General features: G+C 39.0%; 2 protein-coding genes across 2 annotated transcripts in view; both read left to right on the top strand.

Annotated features, from left to right (window-relative positions):
• Nucleotides 1-104: 104 nt before the first annotated feature.
• Nucleotides 105-9,172, top strand: rspry1 (ring finger and SPRY domain containing 1). Its single transcript, XM_014034016.1, has 15 exons — nucleotides 105-418; nucleotides 953-1,571; nucleotides 2,068-2,120; nucleotides 3,224-3,336; nucleotides 3,710-3,836; nucleotides 3,920-3,978; nucleotides 4,310-4,376; nucleotides 5,737-5,868; nucleotides 5,962-6,077; nucleotides 6,151-6,294; nucleotides 6,385-6,496; nucleotides 6,593-6,695; nucleotides 6,785-6,937; nucleotides 7,220-7,324; nucleotides 7,417-9,172. Exons 2-15 carry the CDS (start codon nucleotides 1,135-1,137, stop codon nucleotides 7,511-7,513), a joined length of 1,818 nt encoding a protein of 605 aa, XP_013889470.1. The 5' UTR covers nucleotides 105-418; nucleotides 953-1,134; the 3' UTR covers nucleotides 7,514-9,172.
• Nucleotides 9,173-10,341: 1,169 nt separating this feature from the next.
• Nucleotides 10,342-10,788, top strand: part of arl2bp (ADP-ribosylation factor-like 2 binding protein) — a 2,756-nt gene continuing 2,309 nt past the window's right edge. Inside the window, exons 1-2 of the mRNA XM_014034006.1 lie at nucleotides 10,342-10,439; nucleotides 10,616-10,685. Of these exons, the coding sequence (XP_013889460.1) occupies nucleotides 10,391-10,439; nucleotides 10,616-10,685 (119 nt within the window). The 5' untranslated portion in view covers nucleotides 10,342-10,390. The remainder of the gene's footprint in view (nucleotides 10,440-10,615; nucleotides 10,686-10,788) is intronic.

Genomic DNA, 10,788 nt, shown 5'->3' with positions numbered 1-10,788 from the left:
TGCTCTCTCATCCCTCAGCCCCCACAGCTGATGATGATGATGATGATGATGATGATGATGATGATGATGATGATGATGATGATGATGACCAGCCTTCAGCTGCCTGCCTAAGCTAAGGAACTTAGCTAGCCGCTCAGCCGTTCAAAGCAGCGTCACTAAAGCTGTGCGACGTGTTCACCGTGGATGTGTTGCTTTATATTTCAGCACAGGCGCGTTGCAGTGTGTTGAGGGTTATTTCAGATGTACCCACGTACTTCAGCGGTCTTTGAGCGGCCCGTGTTTCTTCGTTTCTGCTCATTATGTTGTCTTTGCTAATGGCTAGCAAGTTAGCCGCTACGAAACGTAGCTCTCTGTTTTCTAAGTGTTYAGGTAGGAAGTGACAGCGTACTAATGCTGGTGTCATTCAAGTGGAAGTACCGTAAGTATACACTTTTCTTACAATTTAATCACTATTGGCGGTACAGATAATTCGTTAGAATTAGTAATAAAAAAAAGCTGAGAACGTAACAATGCTGTGGGCTAGCTAGCTAAGCTAACCGTATAGCTTTGTTTGTCAACATGCAGTTTTATCACTAATAATAGTAATACAATATTGCTCAGTGATTAACTCTGGTTAGGTTTATTAATACTCAGACTTACCAGAAATATAATTTTCTTGTACAGTTTCAAGGAAATAAATCAAAAATCCAATAAAGATGAGTAACCACAGTTTTTATTGGCGGTATTTTGGGTTGAAAAAGTTAATTAGATGCTTCATATGTTGTGATTTTATAAATGTATAAATCAACCAACGCAGAAGTTGCATCGTTCTTATCATTTTTTTTATATTTGTTGTCGCTGGGTGTGTCATTTCAACAAGTTTTACTTATTTAATTTTTCTCACAGAACAAGATCAGGTGTTGCGCAATWAATTTTACAGCTGATTAACATTTTCTGTTTTTTGTTTTCACAGCTACAGGAGCCCTGGGTGACAGCCTGACCTAAACCTCGGGGCTGCTTGTGATGTTCAGAGCTTTTTCTCATTGCGTCACATGACTCTCACCGGTCCATTTAACCTGCCACATATTGTTACTCAAAAAACGGATCTGAGCTCGGCACCAGCATGATCATTTACGCTGACCCCACCCAGCCCACATGGACCAGAATCCTCCAAAACCAAGCTCTCCAAATGATATGATAGTATCTGCCTGGATTACTTTCTGTGCCTGCAGGAGCCTTGCACAGGTTCTGCTCTTCTTCCCCTCCTTAAACTCCCTTCCTCCATCCTGGGAGACCCGTGCCAGTGTGGTCTCTGGCCCTGGAACCATGGGTAACAGCTGYGTTTGTCGTGAGGATAGCGACTTGGAGGATCATCACCACGGGTCGACGAGAGCGACCCGAGGACAAGCTAGAAGGGTTGACCACAGTACAGTTGTCGGCGTCGATGGCGGAGAGCCTAGAAGCAGTCGACCGAGAGACCCGGTCAGGCCGCCGCGCCGGGGGAGAGGGCCCCATGAGCCCAGGCGGAAGAAGCAGAACGTGGACAGCTTGGTGCTGGACACACTGGCTGTCATCAGGACGCTTGTAGACAAGTAAGTCTATTAACACAATTCTAGTCTTWAAACAGTAGTTAGTTTTTATTTTATGTCATTCTTTTAAGAATAGACTTATTTGAATGATCAGGTCGCTGCTGTCTTACTTAGTTGTGTAAAAACTTTTTTATTTAAAAAAAATTATGGCAGCAGTTTTTAATTTTGTGAAGCAACAGAAACTAAACACAATTCTGTCAACTTTGCAAATGCCTCAACTCGTGCACAGGATAAAATCACAATCCATATTCATCACTGAACATGCAGTAACACATTAAGGGCTGAATCATACCACGTTATTTCCCAGTTGTTTGTATTATAACAGGGTTTTGCAGGAATCACAAGGTCATTAATGCTTATTTTTTCGAGAGCTTTAACCGCGAGGCATCGCAGCAGTTGATGTATAATGTGCATAAGTAAAGGCACAATAATGTGAAATATTAAAGTGGTAAAGATTAAATTCAGTTTCAATGGTGCGATCTCTGCTTTTGTCTTGTAGTGACCAAGAACCCCCGTACTCCATGATCACGCTACATGAAATGGCAGAAACAGGTAAAAGAAAAAGTTTAGTTTCTGAAGGTTAAAGTTTCAAATTGAAACTCAAAGCTGAATGACCGCTTTGTTTAAATAAAAATATTAAAGGTTTGTTGGTTCCAGGAATTCGAACAAACCTTCCTCCTTTCAGGCTGAACTTAGAAAGTTGTTTTGTAAAAAAACTGCAGAGGAAGTTATTTCTCAGAATCGCTGATCTTAGTTTGATAGAGTCAGCGAGCGCAATGCGTGACTGTCACGCTTTCAACCGCTTTTCTTTTACATTTGGTTTTAACGCAGACTGTTGTAAAGTCAACCTGAAGGCAGCTTGTTGTCTTTATTCATGGTTAAAATGAGAGTTTATCTGCTGATGTGTGAGCCTTTTTTTACCCCGCCTCCTGCTGTGCTAATATTAATGATGACTCTTCTTAGGTTAGGGTTATGTGGAATCAAATTTACAGCTTTTAAATCTTGTTTTTGAAAGTTTGCATATTTGTGCAGCAAGTAAATAAAACATTTTAATATCTTAGCTTTACACCAAGTATCAATTTTAGGCGTATTGAGGGATGTTTTCTTGAGATCGTTGTGCTTGATGCTGCCCCTGCATGTCAGGTTGTGTAAGCAGCAGCAGCAGCCTTTGAATTCCTGTTTGGTCCTTGTTTTTGCACAGATGGTGTTTGCTCATAGGGCACAGTCTCGTGTGGCTCRACAGCAGCCAAGTTAGGTATTAACTTGCAAACACTGAACCTTGAAGGTAGCCAAGTCAGCGAGAGAGCAGACCAGCCCGGACGTTTGACAAGCTCCAACGTTACATTATTCATGACCACCACATGAGGGGGCAGTGGTGGAAAAGGTTTATTACCAAGTCRCCCATTGAAGAGGAAATTCTTGTTTTAGTGCTTTTTACTGCGTCTGAAATTACTCTACTATAAATAATAAATGAGTCACGAGTTCAGTTCAGTTTTCTGTAGAAAACTGAACTGAACTCGTGAACTGAAACTGTATGAAACATTTTTTTAATTTTAAAATGCTGTCAAGTTGTTTTATTCACTGTTCCATATAACATATGTACATTTTTACATTAAAGGGATTTTTGATGAATAATTTTTTTCTTTCTATATCAGATGACGGTTGGCTGGAAGTGGTCCAGTCTCTGATACGAGTGATCCCATTGGACGATCCGCTCGGCCCTGCAGTCATCACCCTGTTACTGGATGAGTGTCCTCTCCCTACTAAGGTCTGGCCCTCAGATCAGAAATTATGGCTGTAATCTCAAAAGTTATTTGTGTTTTAATGGCAGCGTTAATCAAAGCAGCGATCTTCGCCTTAAATTACTTCTCTTATTAGTATGGTCTTCTGCTCTGTTCTTTGGCTTCTTGGGTCTTTTTATTAAATTATTTATTACAGCTCCTTCTTTCCTTCGCTTGGCTTTTGTGCCTCGTCATAAGAAAATCTCTTTGCATCTCTGACTGAAGCAACCAGAGCAGATGGAGCTTTAAGATCCTCCAAGTCGAATAAACATTCATTTGATTCACTCGACTGCTTGTTAACATTCGGATTGACTCGAGCCGCTCGGTGCACATTTGGCTCAAGTTGATGTCTCTCTGCAGGATGCTCTCCAGAAACTCTCCGACATGTTGAGTCTGAGTTCGGCTGTTGCGCAACAGGATGCCCTCAGCCCAGCTAAACACAGAAACACCACAGCTGTTCTGGGATGCCTCGCAGAGAAGTTGGCCGGTACGGTCCACATCTATCCACTTTGTATTTTTTTGTTTTTATTGTTGCAAATGCATTTTTGGAAACACTTGTTTTTGTCACAGGACCGGCCAGTATAGGACTGTTAAACCCTGGAACCCTTGAGTACCTCCTAGAGAGCCTGGTAAGCAAATACAGTTACTCCGTTTTTAATTGTGGGATTTATTGTGTTTTTCTGAGTCACTGATTGCTAAAGTGATGCATCCAGCTGYRTACTTAATTATTAGGTAAGAAGATTATATGTGCTGCTTTAAAGCTTTATTTTGTTTTTAATGCATGCACTGTGGAGAATCGTGTCTAATTAAATGGGAGTCCAGTCCCGATGGGAAATCTAACAAGATTATGTTCAAAACATTTGCTTATGTACACAAGGAGATTGCCTTGCTGATTTTTATTTTTTTAGTCTTTTTCAAACACATTTTTAAAAATATTTATTTGTTTTGTCATTCTTCTAGAGCGCCGAGTCCCACCCCACTGTCATGCTGTTTGCTCTCATCGCCCTGGAGAAGTTTTCCCAAACCAGTAGGTCCAAAGACTCAAAGGCTCTTCAGATTAAACAGTTATATCAATAAAACAATAATTAAAAATGACAGCGGTAAAAGAACCTGAGGTGGTTTTTTTAGGGCAACAGATCTGCAGAGTGTTGCTTTCATTTTCTCCTACTTCCTTGTAGGGCTGGGCGGTATGACCTCAAATTCATGTCACAGTATAAATTGAATCCCTTCACGGGAATGGTATATATTGTGGTAGAAAATTATTAGAAAATCTTTGCTTTAGTAGAAATGAACATAACAGAAGTACAAAAGAATGTTTTATGTATATTGCAAAACGATTTCAACAATAAACAAAAGCACTTCTCAAATTTTCAACAGTATCAAAATAAAGTGGATGTTTTATAACCAGTACTTGAATTAAAATGAGTCATTTAGACATAAAAATAATTCTAAGTTGGCATAAGTTGCCTAAAATGTTATAGTGTGACAGCGCCTGAAGGGGCTTAAAGCTGCACATAGTCCTGTCATAAAACAATTTCAGATAACTGGAATDTAAGTGTGGTGAAGCCAAATAWATGTAATATCTGCCTGCCATACCATGAGCTTCTGCCTGTTGAACTTATCAGCTGCTGCTCTCAGAGTAGAACTGTTACATTAGCAAGATGGATTTATGACTGAACTAACATCCCCATCTTTTTTTTTTAATCATCTCTGTGGGTAACAATACTGTACATAAAAAAACAAGTTTTTTCTTCGACAACTTGTGTGTTCAAAAACTACAATTATTAAAACATCGCTCTGTGCCACGTGCTGCGAAAGGGAGGGAGGAAATAAGCCCAAGACACGACGTAACTTTTCTACAGTGGGAGTGGCAAATTTTGAGGATTTATTCTCTCTATACGTGTTTTTAAAATGCTTTTTCTTCATTTATTTCCAGAATATTTTAAACTCCTCCTGCTCAGTTGTCTCTGCACTCGCAGCTCTGTTGACACAGGTGCAATGACATAACTGATGACAGGACGGTAGAGGGTCAATTTCTACCGTAGGCCAACTACATATAGTTTCTATCTCATATACCGCGCAGCCCTACTTCCTGGTTTCTGTGTTTGAGTATAAAATATGCTGTAAGATGAACAAGGCAAACAAAAAAATTAATGTTTTATTGTACTGCAATCATCTCATCAAACTGAAGTCCTAACTTTGCACGTTTGTTAATTTATTAGTCTTTTTTTATTTTTATTTTTTTACTTAAATCCATCTGTAGATCAGTCTGTGGAAACAAACTGCTCTGAAACTAAGGCGCCACTAATGCCAAGCCTCTTATGTCGACACGCAGATAAACTGTTTCTATTTGTTTCCWGCTCTCACTTGAACGGTTCTGCTTTCAGGTGAGAACAAACTGACCGTGTCAGAGTCGTCCATCAGTAATCGGCTCTCGGTTCTGGAGTCGTGGGCGGACCACCCGGACTACCTGAAGAGGCAGGTCGGATTCTGTTCCCAGTGGAGCCTTGACAACCTGTGTGAGTAGATCTTTGTAAGTCTGCGCTGCTGTGGAAGTTGGAGAGGGGGAAAATAAAAAATATACCATTGACTTTTTTTTTTCTTCTGTGAAGTCCTGAAGGAGGGTCGTCAGTTCACCTACGAGAAAGTTAACCTCACCAACATMAACGCCATGCTGAACAGCAACGACGTCAGCGAGTACCTCAAGATCTCCCCCACCGGACTGGAAGTTAGTTTATATCACGATCAGCTGCAACATTTTGATTGAAAGAGTTCAGGTTGTAACGTTCACTCTCCTGCAGGCTCGATGCGATGCCTCRTCCTTTGAGAGCGTGCGTTGTACGTTCTGTGTGGATTCGGGCGTTTGGTACTACGAGGTGACGGTGATCACATCAGGGGTGATGCAGATTGGATGGGCCACCAAAGACAGCAAGTTTCTGAACCATGTACTTCCCACTGGTTTTCTACTTTTCTTCCAGCTCTTCTCTCTACAGTCGATAAACGAGCTTTTCTAAAAGATTTGTTCTCATTTTCAGGAGGGTTATGGGATCGGAGACGATGAATATTCATGTGCGTACGATGGCTGCAGGCAGCTCATCTGGTACAAYGCTCGCAGTAAACCTCATTCTCACCCCTGCTGGAAGGAGGGTGCGCTGCTTATTTACTGTTAGAACCGTTTGATTAACTGTTTGATTAATGATTATTAAGAAATTCCAACTGTGGTTTTATTTTGATGCATTTTAGGAGATGCTATTGGCTTCCTGTTGGACCTCAACAAAAAGCAGATGATCTTTTATCTAAAYGGACATCAGCTGCCACCAGAGAAACAAGTATTCTCATCAGCCACGTGCGTTTCCTCTTACTTTATCTGTGGTTTAATAAGCCCGCTTTAATTATGTCATCTTTAGAATAATCTTGTCTTTTTTTTCCTTCCAGGTCTGGATTTTTCGCGGCGGCCAGCTTCATGTCCTACCAGCAGTGTGAGTTTAACTTCGGGGCCAAGTCTTTTCGTCACCCGCCTTCCGTCAAGTTCAGCACCTTCAACGACTTTGCCTCGCTGCAGCCRAGCGAAAAGATCATTCTACCCAGGTGAGTCGAATAAAACCTGAGACGTGAAGCCTTGTGTGTCGCCCAGCTGCTCTGAAACTGGTGAGTCATTTGTTTGGACTCATTCCRTGGGTCTGACAGGAAATCAGCATGACTCATCGATCGGGATTTCTCAACATTTTTTTTCCTGCTTTGATCAATGAAAAGTMAAATATTACACCTTTTCCTATTAATATTTATCTTACTGATGTGATTTATATTTTGATTGAACGTTTTATGCTTTTATTGTCAATATAAATCTTTTTTATTTTTTTTTATTTCCAGACACCGGCGTCTGGCCTTACTGAAGCAGGTCAGCATCCGGGACAACTGCTGCACGCTGTGTTGTGACGTCATGGCGGATACGGAGCTGCGGCCTTGCGGACACGGGTACGTGTCGAATAATCCAAACTGATGATGATAAACACGGTGCAGATAATCTCAGATTTAATTTTAAATTGTTTTGTTTGTTTTTCTCTCAGCGGTATGTGTATGGAGTGTGCCTTACAGTTAGAGACGTGCCCGCTGTGCCGCCAAGACATCCAGACGCGCGTCAGACTCATCGCTCACGTCTCCTGACATATTTCCTGCCCTTCCTTCCRTAAGGAGAGACGCACAAGGCCTACAGTTTCCTCCTGTAACTCCCTCTCAAGCAGGACTGTGAGAAACGTGTCGCGCTGGTTTTCATGATGGCAGGACGGCAAGTTTTAGTCGGAGGACTGGAGAAGAGAAAGACGGGAGATGAATCCTCTTTTGTGTCCTTCTGACAAGTCGTTGTAGAAGCTGCACCGAGAAACTTTCTACTAACAGTGCTTTTTTTTGTTTTTCTATATAAAGAGAATAAGAACATYTCAGTCAGGCAAAGAAAAAAAACGTAACTGTGGAAACGTTCTTTCAGATCTGCAGATCTTATTCAATGGCGCTTTCAGACCAGAGGCTACTACTATTTAATCCCATCAGCATCTTGCATGATTCTGCAGTTAAAAGGAGCAGAAAAGAACACAGCTTCTACTACAATATTATGGTACTGGTAAATTTAAACTTCACTTTTTTTCTTTTTTTTTACTATGTTTATGTGAATTACTGTACTCAAGGTAGCATTTTCATTTTCTGGCACCGATAATTGGGCACTTTTGCTTGTTTTATTTTTGTTTATGTTCCACCTGCAGGTTTTTTATTAGAAATTCAAGAACCAGAAGTTTTCAAAATTTACAGAATAGTTTAAAATCGCTCATTCTCGTGCTTCAAGCAGAAAAAGAAAAGTGAGTTGATGTTTGTCTTTTTCCTCCAGTAGCAAAGAGGAATAAAAAAATCAAGATATTTAATGCCAAGTAAAGAGTTCAGAGCTTTATTTGTTGTTTTTTGGCCTCTGATTTAGCTTCACATTCAGTAAATTTCACAACAAAGACCAAATAAATCTGGATTAATTTTAGTGTCTGGTGATTAAGATGGGATATTAATTATTTTTACTATGAACAAAGATGTTGACTGACGGTGAATTAATATATTTATGATTTTACATTAAGTTGCTTGAAGCAAAGGTAAAATGTTGGAGCTATTGTCAAATTGTGAAATTATCAGAAAAATCAAGTTACAAACATCACTCTTAGGCTTTTGTTTACAAAAACTCGTGTTTTATTTATTTTTCAGTTTGCCAAGCCATACTGAGTAAAATGTTTCCCTGTCTGCTCTGACCCTGACTTGTTCTTCACCTTCTGATGTGTTTGTGTTTTCTGTTCTTTGTTTATTTTCCTTTTACTTGAAGCGTCTCTGGGCACGAAGTCGTCTTTCAGAAACGGGTGACGAAATTAATGTACGAGAGAATGTGATTCAGGAGAAGTTATGTTTGTACAGCATAAAAAAAAAACAACAAACTGAATGACTTTTTAAATTATAACACTGAATAGTTATAAATTATTATTTATGAACGAGATCCTGTGTAGTCCAAAAGGCGTAAACTGAATCTGTAGAATCATTTTGTGCTGGTATGATTTCTGGAATGTGGCGTGTGTCGAGTTCGGTCGGCTTTTTGTCTTGTTCCTGGAGCACCTTACTGATGGAGGTGAGAGAGAAGCTGTCTGTGGTTGGACGTGAAAATCAGGACTGTAAAGATTAAAGTTGTGAGCTGTATTTAAAACGTTTATAGAGGAATTATGCCCTGGAGTTCCCAAAGATGTGATTTATAAAAAGAATTGTTTCTCGGTTTGTGATATTTGTAATAAATGTATGTCAATGTTATTTTAATGTTTGTAATGTTTTTTCCCTAAAATTATCTGAAGTATAGATTTTAAATTTCTCAACATTAACTGATATTTAACTGTTAAAGGAGTGACAAATGTTTGAGAACAGCTAAATTATTCAGGTGAAACAATAAATTAAACTACCTGCCTTCAGTAAAAGACTGGCATTAAGTAATATCTTTAAGGAAATTTAGGTTAGAAATAAATGATTTTTTTGTGTGTTTRCTTCAACATTAGGCTCCAACTTCATGTCTATTTGTCTTTAATTGGGCTGCTTTTTTCTGCTCTTTCCAATTAGATATTCAAAMTATTTCTGTGATTCTATACAAACAGAATTTCACATTGCAACATAAACTAGTTTCTTATAGCATAAAAGGTGATAAAAAAGTCAGAATTCTGCTTTTATTCTAACTTTAATTCTGAGGGAAAAACGTCAGAATTCTGGGATCTTTTCTAAAAAGTCACACGGTCTACTAAAATTTGTGACCAAACCCCTTTACATTTATGAATTATTCTAAATATTCCCAGGTTCATCCAACCGCATGGCACAATCGATAGCAAAATATGGTCCCAATGTCCTCAAATGAGGACTTTTTTTGCCAACATTGTCCTTCACTACAATTGCAAATAAAAAAGCTAATGACATAAACATATCAAAATACACTAGTTTAAAGCATGAAGTTGGATTTTGAAGAGATTTTTAGTTAAACCTCATTACTATATAGGAGAATGATTCTAATATTAAGCATAAATTGTCCCCATGACCAGAATGTTTTTAATAATTCACATATTTTCAGCACATGAAATAGTTGAAAAATAGTTTTGGAAACAGTCTACAGCAGCGAGCCATATATTTCCTGCTTTCAAATAATGTTTGTTRCTATTATGAACGATGCCCCTGTAGCCTCTCAGTAAATACATTTAAAGATAACAAAACAAAAGGCTTCTGCWCGTTAAATAAGACATAAATACATTTTAAAAACAGTAAATTAAAACCAGCTATATTTACAACGGATTCTAAAACAAGTACATTACAAACACGTTTTAAAAACTCTCCCTGTTTAGCAAAATGTCTGATGTATGGAGGGTCAACATGGTGGAACCATGATGTAAGAACCATTATCTGACGGTTTCATTTTCTTACCGGAAGCTTTATAAGGACGGACGCTCAGTTTCTGTTTCCTTGGAAACAACGTTACGTACGGACGTAAAAGTCATGGCTACTAATGTATCATCTATTAACAAATTGGAGATTCAAGAGCAAAGTAAGTCAATTAAACATCGTTTAGTGTTATTAACTTATAAATAAAATTACGCAAATTCAAATTTTAAGTTTTAAAAGCATATTTTTACCCTCAAAGTCGCGTGTTTCTTCAGTCGCTAATCGTCTTATTTATGACATTTGTTTTTATGTCCTCCTCTTCCTCCACTTCCTCCTCAGGTGTCCGAAGCTGTGCAGAAAACATGGTGGAAAAGACGGACATGGACGAAGACCTGTTCGATGAGCTCAGGTGAGTCCAGATCACGTGACTCTTCAAAATATGTTATTGTTACCTGAAGGTAAAGTTCAAGATTTAGTTTCAGTACAACCTTCATGTCGAAACTAATAAAGAT

This window comes from Austrofundulus limnaeus, unplaced genomic scaffold (genome assembly GCF_001266775.1).
Source record: "Austrofundulus limnaeus strain Quisiro unplaced genomic scaffold, Austrofundulus_limnaeus-1.0 Scaffold7, whole genome shotgun sequence".
Classification (NCBI taxonomy): domain Eukaryota; kingdom Metazoa; phylum Chordata; class Actinopteri; order Cyprinodontiformes; family Rivulidae; genus Austrofundulus; species Austrofundulus limnaeus.
This window is presented reverse-complemented; position numbering and strand designations above follow the sequence as displayed.